Source organism: Xyrauchen texanus, chromosome 22, assembly GCF_025860055.1.
Source record: "Xyrauchen texanus isolate HMW12.3.18 chromosome 22, RBS_HiC_50CHRs, whole genome shotgun sequence".
Lineage (NCBI taxonomy): Eukaryota > Metazoa > Chordata > Actinopteri > Cypriniformes > Catostomidae > Xyrauchen > Xyrauchen texanus.
The window spans coordinates 11,366,099-11,384,984 of NC_068297.1; the positions used below are offsets into that span (position 1 = coordinate 11,366,099).

The 18,886-nt window shown below is 37.6% G+C and overlaps 1 protein-coding gene across 1 annotated transcript in view; it reads right to left on the reverse strand.

Moving 5' to 3' along the window:
• Window positions 1-1,179: 1,179 nt before the first annotated feature.
• LOC127662215 (endoribonuclease Dicer-like) overlaps window positions 1,180-18,886 on the reverse strand; it is a 50,240-nt gene continuing 32,533 nt past the window's right edge. The window contains exons 24-30 of the mRNA XM_052153312.1: window positions 16,445-17,264; window positions 13,044-13,196; window positions 10,420-11,200; window positions 9,076-9,344; window positions 8,258-8,420; window positions 8,004-8,079; window positions 1,180-6,383 (exon numbers count right to left, since the gene is read on the reverse strand). Coding sequence (XP_052009272.1) covers window positions 6,218-6,383; window positions 8,004-8,079; window positions 8,258-8,420; window positions 9,076-9,344; window positions 10,420-11,200; window positions 13,044-13,196; window positions 16,445-17,264 — 2,428 coding nt within the window. The 3' untranslated portion in view covers window positions 1,180-6,217. The remainder of the gene's footprint in view (window positions 6,384-8,003; window positions 8,080-8,257; window positions 8,421-9,075; window positions 9,345-10,419; window positions 11,201-13,043; window positions 13,197-16,444; window positions 17,265-18,886) is intronic.

An 18,886-nucleotide genomic window follows, 5' to 3' on the forward strand; every position in this document is an offset into this window, starting at 1 on the left:
CAGAAGTACGAGATGGGGAGGGGGGTGGGGTAGTTCAGGTCTAACCACTGGAAGCCACTGGTTTGTGTGAAATCGTAAGAATAATATAAAATCATACAGTCTGCACACCCCCAAGGTGTGGGGGTTTGCCCAGGGCACCACAAGCTAGAACCGCCACTGTCTCCAGGGCCCATATTCAAAGATTTATATATTACCACTGGTAGTCCTCCAAAGAGTTCCTAGCTTAGAGTTTTTGCTTATAAGCTATTCACAAAACTGCTAAGAGCAAGTTTTACTAAGGAAATCCTAAAATAAGAGTAAGACGGAATTGACCTCATTGCTACGGATGACGTCACATTTTGATCAACACAGCGATTTAGCCAATACCTTTTTAAAGCCCAATATTTAAATATTTATACTATTCTATTGTTATATAATTAAAATAAATCCATTCGATTGCAATCCAGGTGATATTTTAAAAGGTTGATGTGATAATATTCTAATAGCCTACATTGTTTTTAATGTGGATTGATGACAGAAAGCATGCTTCGGATCATTTATGAGTTACTCTTGGGGATTTAGAAGTCCTAAGGAGGACTTCTGGCATGGGTTTTGGAGATACTTTTACCGTTAAAAAGCATCATGAATTACTCTTAGACAAAAAAAAATTATGAGTTCTAAAATTAGGAGTGACACCCCCCCTATTTTAATAGTTGCTCCTTAATTGATGTGTTTTTTTGTTAATATGGGCCCAGAGGCAATATGATAGGTCTGGGTGAGAAACCAATCACTTTTACATTCTTCTTGTGTTTTTGGTGATGCACATTCTTCATGCATATCGTCCCCTTTAGGGCAAGCAAAAAAATGACTTGATCTGTTTTTCCACACACACCCATCTTATCACTTCTAAAAATATGGATTAAAACACTGGAGTCTTATAGACTACGTTTTTGCTGCCATTGTGCTTTTTGGAGTGTTAAAATGTTAGCACCCATTCAGTTGCATTGCATGGACCTAGAGCTGAAATATTCTTCTAAAATCATGATTTGAGAACAGTCATTCACATCTGGGATGGCATGAGGGTGAGTAAAATTTTCATTTTTGGATGAACTATCCCTTTAACCACAGATAAGTATTTTCTTGGTCTTTATAGCACTTCAGTTGAAATGAGCCATCCAACTCACATTATCTTGACATTTTTTTATTAATGTTATTATCCAAAAGTTTTTAAAATTATTTTTCAAAATGACATCTCAGCTCCTGTGGCATTTTCATGGATGCACATGTAAGAATCTCTTCAGATGTAGTTTCTCAGATTCTGCTGCATCACTATGATTCAGACATACAGCTGCATTGATGTTGTCTTTGGCATACTATATAGTAGGGAAGTAAGCATATTCAGATGCGGAGCAAGACTAGGTTCTGAAACTCTTGAGTACTGCAGTTTTTATGAGGCCTTAATAGGTACATTGGAGTTACACAGGAGCATCATGCATGGAATATGGAAATTAACACTGCCCTAAATCAACAAATGACATTTTGAATCCAAATTCAATTAGTTAGATTTTGAAATACAGTGGCCAAAGAAGACTATCCGAAAAAGTTCTACACTGCTTGTACTTACAAAGCTGATGTGAGGTCATTTCTCACCTACTGAGAGAGAGCACTCCAAATGTTTTTCCCCCCTACTTGGCAAACATCACTACAGCGATACAAACTGTGTAAGTACCAAATTGGATACACAAGGCCATAAAAAAATCCCGGAGAGTGAAAAATTATACTTGCAAACACAGTTCATACCTACTTCATCTATTACATAAGACTCTGTGCAAATGTGATTAAAACATCGGTCATGGCTGCGGAGACCATCTAAATCCAAACAGCCTCCGAGCACTCATAAACGGAAGGCAAAAGCGCTCCTTGGGTTAGGAAAATACTGAGGTCATCAACGCACACTTGCGCTGCAAAGCCCACACTTACACAGTGGCCTCTGACCTGCTTTTCACAGGGTATTAGTAGCCACAGCCATGCAGTTTATAAAACAACGCAATACATAATTTCCCCTTCAAGTGTATGGAAACACATCTAGACTACTGCAGCAAAAGACAGACATTTTCTCAAACACACAGGAAAGAAAATACCACACACACACACACATCTGAACAACCATACCATAAATTTATTGTAGATATACTCAGCTACAATTACTTAAAAAAAGAGGGGGGAGAACAGAATTTTAAAAGTTTTTGTGATCCATAAGGTGCAGAATGCAAACCACTGCAGCACGGATACAGTATGAGAAAATCATTTAAATGCGCATCCCTTAAAAATACAGATTCCGCTGCAATGTGTAGCCCATAATTCCCCATTTAAAACCCTAACAACTGTCTTCCCCATTCGGTTAACAGGAGCTTCAATAGGAGCTTGCCACATGTGCTGCTATGTTCTCTTTGAACACCTTGCTACTGTGAGTGTGTTTGACTTTTAATCAGGCAATTTCTTTTTCTTAAAAAGAAGAGAGAGAGAAAAAAAAAGTATGACACTCTGCAATGAAATAAAGCCCTTTTAAATAAATTTAGGGCTGATTTAATCAGATCTGTACAATGTTTTAGTCTAATAAAAGAAAAAACGTGTGGGAAGAAGGGGTCGTCTCCGACATGCACTATAACATCTGGACTGTTAATCGAAATATTATGGGCAGGAAGGGTGTGCTGGTTGAGAGACAGTGTGGTCCCCAAACATTTTAAAATCATGTCAGTCAAAGGACTAGATGGATTAAATTACAATTCCACATTTAAAGAATTACATTAAGGCAGGACATGAAGGTACACAGGACACATATGTAGATCCAGATTGTAGAGATTCAAAACTTTTCTACAGTGTATTTTCTCTGTTGATATCCTGCAGACACGTTGTACTGTATCTCTGTGATCTTTTAAATACACTGGTAAAATACCAGCGATGCAAACAGCAGCCAGGCCAAAACCACAAGTTATTCCTTTAAACATTACGACATCATATTTACATGTTTTGTTTAGTTTTTTTTCTTTCGTTCTGACATGAGGTAAAGTATGGCGCCCGAGTGCAATGCTTATTTGTGCTACATGTAAAAAAAAGTGAAGAAAAAAAAAGAAAGAATAAACAAACAAACATTATTTTCCCACCATGAAGGAAAACAATCTGCAGCATATGATACGATGGAGGACCACTTTGTCAACACTCACAGATAATGAAAAAAAAAAAAATCATTTCAGCTTTTTCATTTGACTAAGATATCACTTAGCTTGATATCTGTTCTGTGGGATTAGCACTGGCATAAATAATTAATTAATTGTCGTGAAAATCTATTTTGCTTTGTTAAAAAGAATGAATCTGTATCTATGTGGTGCAACCATATGTGTGATTTCACATTCTTTGAAAGTTGACATAAAAACAAATCCAAGTGAATAAGTTTACAATAAAGAAATGTGAAAAAAAAATTATAATAAATCTGTGTGTGCCATTCAGAGGCTTGGACAAACATTGTAACATGCTTAAAAAAAAAACACCAAAAAAAAAAAAAAAAAAAAAAAACACGTTGCAATAGTCTGAGGGTTGAGTGTGGAAAACCATTAATTTCCAATTACTTTCTATATTCACATCGCAAGAATAATTCTGGGGTTGCGACCGAGATCATGTAAAGAGGGTCACTCAACTCTTGCTAAAACGGAACCAGATTGCACTCCCCGTCAAGATGGGGCAGCGGCCTACTTTGATTACAGCCTCAAACTAACAAAAATCTTGGCTAAATTGGCCCACAACACAATTTTGTAGCCAATAAATTGAAAACAAAATTGTCTACGAGTTTCAGACACAGAAAAACGTCAGATTAGTATGCCACATGTTCAAAATAACCTGAAGAAAATATCTAGTATGAAGCATGGCACCAAAAGTCCTTTACTGTATAGTAAATAATTGTTATAGTAGCAAAAATCTGCGATTCCATTGAATCTAGATGTTACATTATTGTTTCAGGGTTGAAAGGCACTATTTTAGAGCATACTCCATTAAAAGACGCAAATTCAATGCCAGTGGGAATGTTTTCTAGTGCAAATAGTCGTGTGTGTGTGTATACATATACTGTATATATAAAGAGATATTTATCCCCTTGTAAGGTGCTGATTGACGTATACAATACTGTGCCTAACTGCCATTCATAACTGTAAAAAGGTACATCACAAAACATTGGTTTATGATAAGGTCAAACTATTCGCAGGGGTCTTCTGAGGTAGCAATGCCTGGGATTATGTAACTTCAGGAATAGTTTGTCCATAACATAACTGAAGTAAAGGAGATGCAGACAGAACAAGGAACGGAAAAAGTTAGGTAGCCTTCAAGATGTGTCCCAACAAAATTAAAAATAGTTTACAGTTTTCACACCCTTACTCCTAGAGTAAACATGGTTAAGTGTGCCCACTTTTTTGTCGACATACTACTTCATAATTGACTGAAAAGTTATTACAGTTAGCCTACCTAGTAAGGCTGCAGAAAGAGGAAAGTGAAAAGACGAGATGCATGGCTTTTAAGATGGAAACGCAGAACGTATCAGAGTGCAATCTTTCGATTTTCTCAAGCGTTAAGTAACCCTTCTAATCGGATGCACAATGATGGAGAAGCATCAAGCTTATGTGCAGAGAACAATTTTCTCAGCTTTTCCCCATTCAAGCATAAAAATCAAAAAGAAATATAAATGGGGTAACGATTCTCAAACTAAATTTCTACAGCTTGACAGCTGACAGAACAGAATAACCAACCCAACAGATTTCAAAAGGTAAAATTAAGAGGTAATACAGTTACAGTGCAAAAAGATGAGAAATTCAAGCTTAAACATAGCACCGAAGAAAAAAAAATGCATGCAATTAACTGAGGTATTCAAGTGAAGAATGCCTATTAATATGAAAACATTTACGCTAGACAAGAGGCTACAACACATTTACACTAAAATAAAGGCTGGTTACCACATCTTGAAAAATGTGAGAATGTTGAGGGATTGACTTAAAAGGCATAGTTCACCCAAAAATGAGAAATCAGCTTTTTTTGTGAACTATCCCTTTAATAGGTGCAACCTCACAACGTTGCATCAGTATCGACTTTGGTAATTGATGCAAGTGAAGTCATCTAGCGAAATATCGGTTTGTCTTAAAGACGGTACGTAAAGGTGCTTTGTGTCTTATTATCCAATCCTATTTTTCTCTTTCCTTTGTTAATATAAAATCTGCAGCATATTTGCCCTGGTGATATGTCCTCCTTTTTTCGTTCATATCTTTATATCAAAATGAAGTCAGTCAGTCTATGGAGACATCTAATATTCATAAAGACTATCAATATATGTTGATCAATATCGGTATCAAAAAGACATTACTGAAACCCAAATATTAATGTGTCAGACATTTAATATTGTATTTTCTATATAATGTAGATTGGCAGCTTTATGTCGTCTATACAACTCATCCAGTTGGCTTCGATAATAGATGCATCCTCAATTGCTGTTTACAGCTACATTGATTACAGTAATCGGGAATGTCAAATTCCTATCCATTTTAAGAATGTGAGGGCCTTTCTCTTTCGCTAGAATAAAGATCTAAACGATTTTGGTGTTGACAAAATGTTCACAACTATTGATAAAAATACAAACGGACCCTAGAGAAGTGCAATTATGATTGAGAATATCATCTCAAGATAGAGAGAGGAAAAAAAACCCACTTATCTCACTCCAACAACATTTTGTGTGCCCATTCTGCCAAAGCGTTTAAAAACCGCCGCAAAACTGGCACTAGTGCACAGATTGATGATGTTTTTTTTTTTAAATCAGTTTTGTTTTTTCTCTTATTTATCCGATACACTGGAGTTTAAATATGTACATTCTAATACAACCTATAAGCTTTAGCTTCTTTACTCACTACCACAAAGCAAAGCATATATAATTTATTAATGTTAATAAAAAAAAGAGGGAAAAGGGGGAAAAAGACCTGACCTTTTTAACACTTGCAATACATAAAAAAGCACTTGTGATCAAACAAAGCTGGGGAGAAAAAGAAAGATTGTGTTTGCGCACGTAAGAAGAAAATGAAAAATGAACCCTATGTGGATTATATTGAAATCTTTTGACGCTTAATTTATCTCATTTGACAACCCCAGTGAGAACGTGGTCAGCGAGGAGTCTTCACATGGTGTCGAGAGGGGTTCTGCTGTCTGAAGCTCAGTTGTTTTGGACCTGAGGTTGATTGGCTTTGAGACTGCGCAAAGCTCGGCGGGCGGCCGCTGACTTGGCTATCCGGTAGCTGCGGCCCACACCTTTGAACTTGCCTTTCCCCACCACTTCCACCGTCACCCGTACTTTTCCATCGTAGGTTCTCTCCGCAGGGCTGTTGGGAGCGATAAAAGAGATGGCTTGCTAATTAAAAATATGACAAAAAAAAAGACATAACAAAAAAGGCCTTTGTGCTTTTTGATGCAACAAACAAACTATAATTACTATGAAAAAGAGCAACATGTGAGAATATTTCATCGCACATTTAGAATTGAATGGTATGCCGGCACAAAAGGTGCTGCGGTACAATTTCATCACTTTGCGAATTTCGGTACCTGACCAAGACGACAATGTGATGTATTCAGCTCATTACTCAATGTGACTAATTGTGTAAAAGTTAATGCATTGACACGTGACATTCATTAAAAGGAATATTCCGGGTTCAATAGAAGTTAAGCTCAATCGACCACATATGTGGAATAATGTTGATTACCACAAAAATGAATTTCGACTTGTCCCTCCTTTTCTTAAAAAAAAAAAAAAGTTAACAGTGATGCACTTAAAAATGGAATTGAATGGAGAAAATATTTGGAGAGTTTAAAGGCAGAAATGTGAAGCTTATTTTATAAACGTACATAATTATTCTTCTGATATAACATGTATTATTTGAGCTGTAAAGAGGTTTGAATCATCATGTAATTTTTAACAGTAATTTTAGGGTTTTAAGGGTTGTTGATATTAACTCACCATGGCAACAAAGTTGTACAATTGATATAACTTTACAAAGAAACAGTAAGTAATTTTATCACACTTAAATCATGTCAACATCCTTATTGTTTATGTCATGTGGCTTATAGTTTTAAAAGTAAAAAAATACTTTCATGCCTTACTTTGACCTTGAGTTTTGCTTTTTTAAAAGAGGAGAGGCAAGTAAAAATTTATTTTTGAGGTAGTCAATATTATGTCACAAATGCTGTTGATTGGACTGGAGTCTTATGGATTACTTTTATGCTGACTTGTGTGAATTTTGTAGCTTCAAAAATTTGGCACCCATTCACTTGCATTGTATGGACCAAAGGAGCTGAGAACTTCTTCTAAAAATCTTAATTTGAGATCAACAGATGAAAAAGTCATACACATCTGGGATGGCATGAGGATGAGTAATGATGAGAAATTCTTTGGGAGAACTATTCCTTTAACAAAGTCAATTGGATTTAAATTTTAAATATCAAAGTTCGAAGTTCAAAATATTATATTTTGTATAAACATTGAGACAGCAGCAAAAACATCTTACATATAAGTAAAATGCTAGAAAAAGTTATTTTATTTAATTATGATTTAACATTTGTGTTTGCATCCTGTTTGTTTTGATGCAGTTTGTGAAAAATAAAATATGAGCACTGTTGCAGAAATCTACTTAGGTGTCTTGAAATTAACAACACAGAATCCAACAACCATAGTTTATTTTCATCAGTTAACGTATCAATTTAGTTCTCCATAAATCAAGGTTCCAGAGGCTGGTATCATCCTAAAAGCAAGATTTTGCTATCAAACCAACATTACTCACATTACAGTTCTTATCGCCAAAGGGGATAGAGACCGTATGGCCTTGAAATTAAAGAACCACACAATAATGTCATAACTTTCATTCAAACAACCACTTCTATGTGTGTATGTTGCAAATCATGATAAGAGGTAGATGGAGTAGCTTGATTAATCGAAATGACGTTCCCACCTGAATTTGGCTGTCTCTGGCTCCATTTCCAAGAGTTCACGCACCGGTGAACGAGGAACATTAGCAGAGAATTTTTCTAAAAAACAAAATATAAGAAAAGCGGAACTCTTCAATCTGACATTTCATCATGCAAAAAAACAGCAGAATATTTTAAAATGACTGAACTTATGGTCCTCGCCACATGAGCTGGGAGACAATCAGACAGAAAAGAAATTCAGAACTGATTTACCCATCCGTATGACTTTGGCCCTTACCTATGAGTGGCCTCATCATTGGATAATACACTTGCCAAACTGTTTCAATTGACATCCCGCTATCCATGTAAATTGCACCGGCGAGCGATTCAAAGATGTCTCCCATGGCTTTGGGGACCTCAATGTCTTCCTCTTTCTCCTCATCTTCCTCAGATCGGCGAAGCTAAAAGAAAGTAAAAACAGTTCCAGTTAATTTTTCCTTTCCCATAAATTGGAAATAAATGTTTTCTTTAAGGACAGAAAACTGTGCTTATCCATGTCAAATTCTCATCCCAAAACAAATCATGGACAACAGACAGCTGGAAACGTCTTTAAAAAATTAAATAAAAATACTGCTGCGGTCGTAATTTAAAATGTGCACTGACAGAATTGCTATGTTTTTAAAATGAACTGCGATCAATTACTTTTAGTATTAGACTTAACAAAAGACCTATCCGTCCAATATTAGGGACAACATTACCCAGCTATGCAATTAAGGGGAACATTACTTATTTTATTCAATTTGTCTTTCCTCTTTCGGTATCCAGTTTTGTCCCTAAGGCCTAAATTGCTTTCCAGTCAAACAAGACTAGATTCAGTGCCAAGATAACCATTTCAAAATAAATTAAATCCAACTGCATTTTTACAATCCAAAAAACGAAAACAAATACAAACACAGAACAGACTGCCGTTGACTGCCAATGATAGGAAGTCATGGTACTTAATCTTTATAAAATATTATACATCTATGCTGACAATGGTAGAAATTAAATGTTGGAGGGTTTGATTATTTGCGAGACCTAATATCTTTACCAGATAACTCTGGGGTGATAACTGACCTCGGAATCCATTCCTTGCATTTCGTTCTTCTCAAGCTGAAATTGCACAAAATCGTCGATCACGTGGAACAGTTCGGGTGAGACAGCTTTGAAGTACTTGTGGTAATCGTACTTGACAGCCAGGGAAGCAAATATGGTGTTGTTGACAAGTGCAGAGCGCAGGTCGGTCAGCACACCCGGGGAGTGCTGCCGTGGATCTTCATAAAGGTGCTTTGTTATGAGGTAGTCTAAAATTGCATCACCAAGGAACTCCAACCGCTGATAACAATCTGTCCGAGGTTCAGGATCGGGGGGAAAACAGATAAAAATTAGAACATTAATATAGGAGTAGTGGTGGTGTAGTGGGCTAATGCACAAAACTGTTAATCAGAAGGTTGTTGGTTCGATCCCAACAGCCACCACCATTGTGTCCTTGAGCAAGGCACTTAACTCCAGGTTGCTCCAGGGGGATTGTCCCTATAATAAGTGCACTTTAAGTCACTTTGGATAAAAGCAACTGCCAAATGCATAAATGTAAATGTAAATACAACACATTTCAGAGATTAGTGAGTGGCATGGGTGGTTTACTAAATACATTTGAATCCATCGAACAACTCACATACAGGATCCTTTGGAATTTTGTTGCGAGAAATGGTACTTTAATAACAAGAAAAAAGGACATTCAAATAGGTTACCCAAAATAGTATTGTTGCCACGTCTACACTAATAAAGTCTTCAGTTACCTGACATCGAAGCAAGAAAACACATTTCCCATGTGGAGGAGTCATAAATTTAGCAAAATGAATGTGATTTTTAATGAAAACATATTTAGTGTGGATGTAGCATTAGCTCCTCAAAATGAATTCGATTCAGATTCATTTGGGTATATTTAAAAAATATTAATTACACATTTTTTAATTTTATTTTAACATTTGTTTTTAAAAATTAACAAATTCCATATATTCCATCGTTAAATATGATGTCTGGAAATGGCATTTATTGCATATACAGTATTTTGTTACATGTTTTTTTTTTACATGCATAATTTGTAATATTTACAAGTATTTAAACTGATATGTAGAACAAGTGCTAAAGTGCTATGATTGTAATTGTGTGGATCTTGTCTTTGGACTCACATTGCATGGAACGAGTCAAACAAAACTTTTACTCTCAACATGCAGTGTAAGGATCTCTGTACAAAACCTCGCTGTCACTACTACTCAATTACTGGGGCAAGTAAAATCTGATATAGACTTTGTCGCAGAGCAGGAAATTTGGTTGCTTATGCGAAATTGGAAAAAGAATTGTTTAAATTCAGCGGTTAAAATAATAAAGGGTTGCGCTGAAAAAATTAAACCCACAGACCTGTGATGGTGTTGTAATGATACGAGGCGTGGGTGAAGGCTTGCAGAAGATACGCCTTGTTTTTAAACGTGTAGTTGATCTTCTTCTCAAAGTTCTCAAAGCCTGAGATGAGGTGGTTCAGGGTCCGTTCAGCATCTGGGTGGTCGAACATGCAACGTGGAGGGATCTTCAGCCAGCCGTACTGCAACTCAGTTGACCCCACGGAACTCTGCTTCTCCACCGGGAGCACCTTCAGGCCGAGGGAGCAAAGAAACATTTGGGCTGCCCTCTCCCCACAGCTGGTGAGGTAGCATCCCAGCAGGGCCTCCACGCAGTCAGCAATGCTCTTATCTGCGATACACTGCTCGGTGTGGAGGTCGTAGGAGATGGACTGCTTTCCGATATCTGTGCCACAATTTTCCTCGGAAGGGTTCCAGAATCCCACCACGAAGTCATCCTCCTCACCTGCTTTGCTGGGGTCCAGGTAGCACATGGCATCCCAGGAATTGTAGTCAAACTCATCAGCACCACTGTCTGGGGGAAAGGGGCCGTTGTGGTTTTTTTTGGGCGTTTTCCATTCATATCCGGGTTCGGACAGCTGGAGGGATATCTTCTTCCCGAAGGCGCCGGAGCCAATCAGCATGTTATCGATGAACCTGATGTGATCAGAGTCATATTCCAGCTCATCATCAACATTCACCTCATCCTTAGATGGCGCAACCTCTCCCTCATTATCTTCCTCCTCCTCCTCCTCCTCCTCCTCATCATCATCACTGGCTTTTCCATTGTGCAAATCTTTATTCTAAGAAACAAAAGCAAATCTGGGTTATTTTAGGTTTTCTATTTGTATTTATTTGTTAGTCCATTCAATTCAGTTTTCACTCAATGTTATTTTTTTCAGTTTTCTATTATAACTTCTCAGTTTTTATTTTAGTTTTAATATATAAGTGCTGCCTCTAATGCACTTCGGTGTTGTCGCTATCTAGTGGTATATCAATGCTTGAAGGCGGGTTGTTCAAAGTCAACAAAAGTCAAATGGAGTTATAACAACACAGGGTAAGTAAACAATGACTGAATTTTCATTTTGGGGTGAACTATCAACAAGAGTGGTGCACGAGAGGAGAGGGCGAGATGCTGTGCTGTTGCTTTCCCCATGATTGGTCTGAATAGCTTGCTGCTGCACGGTGCTGCCTGCTCTGTCTTATCTGTTCGTGTGCTGTCAGTGTCCTCTTTGCTCCGCAATGTTATCACTGTGTGAGAAAAGGGACGTGTGGCATGAGAGCATGAGAACGGTGCCAATTGCTTGAGTCACATGCTCAATACGTGACAGTTGGCAGCCCTGTATAATGTAGTCCATCTTTGGAACGCTCTTGGGAAGCTATTTCCAGTCATGCCAGTGTAGATCCTATCTACTTGAATGTAGACCAAAGAACAAAATCTCAAAAACTGTTGGTCAAGATTACAATCAAAGAACATTTCAAATCACCAATAAAATCTTACAATATTGGTCTCATAAATTGTGATTATTTACCTCATATTAAAGAAAATTCTCCCAGCTTGTATAACTAATGCATGTTCTAGAGTTGACTGACAGGTGATGTCTGTATCTAAAAGGTGATTGGCTCTTTTGAACTGTAAGGTGGGACTTCCTTTCTACATCTGTTGACCGTTAGGCGCTCAGAGCTCCTTGGTTGAGCAGTCCAATTTCTCCTATTTATTTTAATAGAAAAGCTAAATCATCTCTGATGAAACCAATGGCAGAAACCAGAATCATATCGAGTTGTTTTTTTTGTCTTCATTTTTCTTACTTGTTGTTCAAATGCCCTAATACAAATGGAAATGCTAAAACACAGTTGAAAATTGTGACTTCTACTAAATCATAAATAGCCTAGCTTTTTAATTTTAAAGGTAAATAGTGGCACCAAACAGAGTTGCAAAAATAATGACTGAAGTCAAGTAAGTTTTACAAACACTCCTCATCTACCATTGGTCAGACAAACAAGAAAACCCTGCCTCAAATTGGTTGAGCCAATACTGCTCTGTTGGAAAAAAAATTAAAATTGGAGACACCAACCAACAAATAACTAACTTTAAGTTGACTCTTTGACTCAATAGTTTTTTGTTTATGTTGTGCTGCCCAATATGATAAATGTCCTGGACTTTTACTTAGTAAAATAATTTATCAATTATAATTATAAAAAAGTTGATTCCCTTAATCTCTAACAATTTCAGTAGGTTGCCATTATTACATTTAATTTAGAATGAGTTGGGGCTGCGACAATTTCCATCATCCATTTCTTGTATTCAGAGGTTTGAAAGGAATTTCTTGGTGACAAGTGAATTGAGAATTTTATTTTGGAATGAGTTATAAATATACACCAAAGGTGCTCCACACTGACAGGACTATTAATCTGATCTTTTCCATGTCTTCTGTTCTGCAACTATGGCTCTCCCAGAAAGGATGGACCTGCCCTCTAGTGGCCATGAAAGGAAACAGTTGCAACCCAATGCTGCCAACATGTTCTTCAGCTCATGGCAGAGCCACTTAAACAGACTTGTAATTGTGCATGAAGATGCATATTGATAAGGGTTAAGCTTGACTTGAGCCATGGTGTATACAAACGGAGAGGTTCTGTGAGTCATACCTCATCTGAGTCCCACTTGTCTGTGCTGCTTTTGTCCTGATTCACAATGTAGCCTGGAGGCAGCCAGTTTACAGGGGGATCGAAGATAGACACCACCATTCGACTAGGAAGGCCCTTTTTCTTGCCCAGACGGTAAAGATTACAGTTGCTAACCTGGAGGTTTCAAAAACAAAAAAGGCTTATTTTGCAAATAAGGTAGGAAGCAAGTTATTTTTATAAAAAAATAAAATAAAAGCGACCAATAATGCTTTTTAATATAATCTGAAATTCAGTATTGTGACGCTCCAAATTCATTGACTTAATTCTGGTAAATTGCTTGCATTTTCAGAATTCCTAAGGGGCCGTTCACTCTGAACCCGTTTTGCGTCCATCAGCACGGTTTAAAAAAAAATGTGAACGTGTATTTTTTTTCAGCGTATCATGCAGGAGCAGTACGTTTTAAGTTAAAAAGGATTGGCATTTACTTCAGTTAATATCAGTACTTGGAAGGCCAATCACAATTCAGAATGTAAATATTATGACGACATCATCAATCTAACAAAGTCTAGATTACAATTCCTAAACTTTATAATTTAGAAATACAAAAATACATCACAGCTAAGACTGAAATCATATACAAACTTTAAATGGATCCAAAGTTTGAAATTGGGATGTAGCATGGAATTTGTTCACTCGTTTAATTGTCCACCATCTAAAAATCATATATCCAATCACTTAGAAAATGAATAGCATTCATTTATCATTATTTTCATGTTATTAAATGTTAGACAGAATGACAAGATATTTTTGTTTTTTAGAGAATCGGCAAAATTAATGACTTTTTTTTTGAAGATTGAGATTAAGGTTATTTCCAATATCATAAATATTTAAATTACTTTTTTAATATTTATAATTGTGAGCATAAGTGCATATCATAAATGTGACTTTACTCTAAAAAGTAAGGTGCATTTAACTTTTTGGGAAGTAAAAATGAGCTTTTTGGTTAGTAGTCTTAGGGTGCTTTCACCCTGGCAGTTTAGTTCGATACAGAACACGGTTCGAATAAAAAATTGGTAAGGTTAAAGCTGTCATTCTGGGGTGTGTCATTCTGGGATGTGCACCGTTGTACTGAACCTGAGACTACCTGTAGGAGCTGGTCTGAGTTCGGTTGCAATGGAACTGTAGCGTGATTAGTGTGAATGTGAAAACAACTCTGACTCGGGTGCGCACTCGTTCACAAAGTAACCTGCACATGCATTTTAGCAGATGACGACATCATTAGTTTCGACAACTCGCGAGGAAAAACACATTCCTGAAAGTCCCAAAAAGTATTGACACCACAATTACATACAAGTACAATCAACACTATAAATACTGTCTGTCTATCTATACAACTTATAAATACTATATATAAATACTTTTATAGGTTATACATATAGGGTATAATAGGAGATGACAGTGGCTACAACTTCACCTTAGACACAAGCGTAGAGCGTGCAGTGTAAACAAAGATGCAAATGAATTCCTTGCAGTCAAAAAAGTCTCCTCAAAAAACGCTGTTTGCGAGCAGCAGCAAGCCGCATATATACGCAGTTGTCTGAGAGAGAACTGGGTCCTTTTCACTCGGTCCACTTTTTGGTCCACTTAAAGGGGTCCGAGTTTGGTTCTTATAGGTGTCTTTCACACTGGGCATGTTTGCTGCAGTGTGGTTCAGAGTGCGATTGTTCCAGGTGCCCCCCCGCAGTGTTGGTCTGGTTTCACACTCTCTTGATTCTATCGAACCCGGTCCATTTGCATTCATCTTACGTCATCACAAACACGCATGGAGAACACAACGTGACTCCTCATACTTTTTGTTTTATTGTTATTTTGGTGCCATTATTCACAGCAAAGTGAACGACAACTGTGTATATAGGCTCTTCATGGCGTATCTCATCAGTTGCCCAGGGAAGGCGGCTTGCTGCTGCTCGCAAAGGGTGTTTTTTGAGGAGACAGCTAACTGCAAGGAATTCATCGCTTGTGTCTAAGGTGAAGTTATCACCACTGTTATCTTCTATTATACCCTACATTTATAACCTATAATAGAATTTATATATAGTATTTATAAGACAGACAGACAGTATTTATAATGTTGATTGTACTTGTATGTCATTGTGGTGTCATTAAATTTTTGGGACTTTCAGGAATGAAAAACGCACGCGCAAGTTACTTTACTTCCTGAACGAGTACGCACCTGAATCTGAGTTGTTTTCACATTCACGCAAATTGCGCTACAGTTCCATTGCAACTGAACTCAGATCACCTCCTACAGGTAGTCTCGGGTTCGGTATCATGGTGCGCTTCCCGGTCCGCATGACCGCTTTCACATTACCAACTTTTCATGCGAACCGTGCCGTTTCAAACTAAACTGCCAGTGTGAAAGCACCCTTAAAGAGGACCACAGAGTCCAAAATATGGATGATACTAAAGAGTGTTTTCACCCTTAAGGGTCATACATATTATGGAGTCTGTGGTTTTGTTGTTTATTTGTATGCATGTTAATTGTTGCTATGTTATATTCCCTTTTCTTATCATATAGTTATTTTTTGTGATACTGTTTATGATGTTTCGCTTTTTGTTTTTTTTTGCAATGTCTTCAATGGAACCTTAAACTAAAAATGTATAATTATAATTTACTAACCCTCATGCCATCCCAAATGTGTATGACTTCTGCAGAACAAAGATTTGTAAAATAATATTTAAGCTCTGTAGGACGATACAACGCAAGCGAATGGTGGCCAGAACTTTGAAGGTCCAAAAAGCACAAAGGCAGTGTAAAAGTAATCCAGCGATTAATTCCATGTCTTCAATAGAGATATGATCGGTGTGGGTGAGAAATAGATCAATATTTACGGTAAGTTAATTTTGTACTACAAATCTCCACTTCTACTTTCTTCTTTTATTATACTTGGTGTATATTGCCACCTACTGGGCAGGGAGGAGATTTGTTGAGTAAAAAGGGATTTAAATAATGATCTGTTTCTCACTACACTTATCATAGCACTACTGTAGACATGCTTTAACCACTGGAGTCTTATGGATTATATTTATGCTGCCTTTATGTCCTTTTTGAAGCTTCAAAGTTCTGACCAGAGCAGAGATATTCTTCTAAAAATCTTTGCTTCTGTTCAGCAGAAGAAAGTCAGTCATACACATCTGGGATGGCATGAGGTTGAATAAATGATGAGAATTTTCTTTTTTGGGTCAACTATCCCTTCAATAAATAAATAAATAAAGCCACATAATCTGTCCATAGCACAAAGAGTGCTGGACTGTTAAATGCAAAAGTTTAATAATTAGGGGTTTGTCCCAAGTATGAGCAATAGCAATATCAGTTTGCTGTAGCACCACTATTAATTTTAGTATTTCTAATTAAATCCCACCTTCTTGCTTCTCATGTATGACAACCTGCCCTCATGGGCATCAGGATATGTACAGAACAGGTAGGTGGTGATGGCATGTTTCAGAAAAGAGTCCCCCAACATTTCCAACCTCTCCAGATTAAAGCCGTCGCTGGCATTGGAGAGTGTCAGGGCCTGCAGGATGAGGCCAGGGTTGGGGCCCAAGTTTTTCGGAGAATCCCATGCTGGGCCTACACAGGCAGATGTAGAAGTCAAGTCAGAGACCTCTGAAGACACAGCTGAAGGTGCTGTGGTGCTGGTTGCCATCTCCAGTTTGGGGCAAAAGTATGAGGTAGGTTTTTTCACATGACCGTCACAGAGATCCGATTTCCTGCCTGGGTTACATTCATAACCGGGCTGGGGCTGTGGCTCACTGGCTGGAGAGGTCCACACAGGAACTGAGGTAGTGGTTTGCATTGATAGGTCACTCTCCAGTGGGCCCAGCTGAGGGCACTGGCAAATGTCACGTTGGTGTGGAAGGTCGCCACCGTCGGATCGAGTGCCGTTAGGGAGATTTTGGGAATAGACGCAGTTGCTGGGATCTTTGTTCAGCGTCTGGTGATCAGTCACAGGGAGCATGTGGGTTTCTAGCTTTTCATCTGGTGTGTTGCAATTGACACAAGGGAGAGTGCCCTCTGGAGACTGGGAGGCCTCCGTGCTGCAGCCCTCATGGACAGTGTGGTCTGAATCTGAGCTTGTGTCGAGGTTACAGTGATCATCCTCTTCCATACATGCACTGGAGCAAGAAATGAAAGACTTGCTGTCGATGGATTTCTTCCACCCGAAATCCAAGTTAGGATACCTGTTGTCAATATTTAATAAGATTAGGAATCTCACACCAAATCAGAATGCTTTTTCTGATTGCTTGCTGCAGCTGATTTTAATTTTTATTTTTTTTAGTTTCCATTGTGATGTTCTTTCACTGATTCTTGAGATAAGGGACAAAACATGTTTAAAAGTTTTTATTTTTTAATACTGAATTAATTTGCAATGGATTTGTTTTGTAGACAAAAGGTCTCGGCTAACAAACAGGTTTTTATGAAAAACGCTTTTTCCTGAAAATCATCTTACTGTAAATGTTGCCAACTCTGCCAGACACAATAAAAAGGAAACTATTTAAATCTATTCTTGCCTCATCCAACAAGAGTGTAGTCTTTAATGATCTAATAAAGGTTTTCAGTATTGGAGTGAAGAGATAAAATACATTCCATACATTTATTTTTTTTAACACTTCTGAAAATTCTAATATTTTGAGTTGAAAATATAAAAAAAACAAAATTCCATCTTAACTATGTGTTGTACACTGGAGCCATATTATTTTTTTCTTTCGCAGTTAAAGCTGCCTCTGTAACCTAAAATAAAATTCCACAATTATTTAAAATTATCACAAAGGGATGATGTTGTTGAAATTTTGAAGCGGTGACCGCAGAGATTTAAACATTGTTTGTTTAAAATCTAAAAAAAAATCTAAAACTTACCAGACCAAGCATCCTACTGTTGCATTCACCATGAGCAGGAAGCGGGGTACTCAAGAGTTATAGCTGAGCATGCCGTTGTCTGATATATTCAGGATTATAAAAAATGGACACAAAGGAAACAACTTTGACAGTTTTTTTTATGGAAAACAAGTTTACTTTATGTATTATTTGATATCTTACAGTTCCCTACCTTTCATTTTACATATATACATACATACATACATATATATACGTACACTCACCTAAAGGATTATTAGGAACACCTGTTCAATTTCTCATTAATGCAATTATCTAATCAACCAATCACATGGCAGTTGCTTCAATGCATTTAGGGGTGTGGTCCTGGTCAAGACAATCTCCTGAACTCCAAACTGAATGTCAGAATGGGAAAGAAAGGTGATTTAAGCAATTTTGAGCGTGGCATGGTTGTTGGTGCCAGACGGGCCGGTCTGAGTATTTCACAATCTGCTCAGTTACTGGGATTTTCACGCACAACCATTTCTAGGGTTTACAAAGAACGGTGTGAAAAGGGAAAAACATCCAGTATCGCGGCAGTCCTGTGGGCTGAAAATGCCTTGTTGATTCTAGAGGTCAGAGGAGAATGGGCCGACTGATTCAAGCTGATAGAAGAGCAACTTTGCCTGAAATAACCACTGCGTTACAACCGAGGTATGCAGCAAAGCATTTGTGAAGCCACAACACGCACAACCTTGAGGCGGATGGGCTACAACAGCAGAAGACCCCACCGGGTACCACTCATCTCCACTACAAATAGGAAAAAGAGGCTACAATTTGCAAGAGCTCACCAAAATTGGACAGTTGAAGACTGGAAAAATGTTGCCTGGTCTGATGAGTCTCGATTTCTGTTGAGACATTCAGATGGTATAGTCAGAATTTGGCGTAAACAGAATGAGAACATGGATCCATCATGCCTTGTTACCACTGT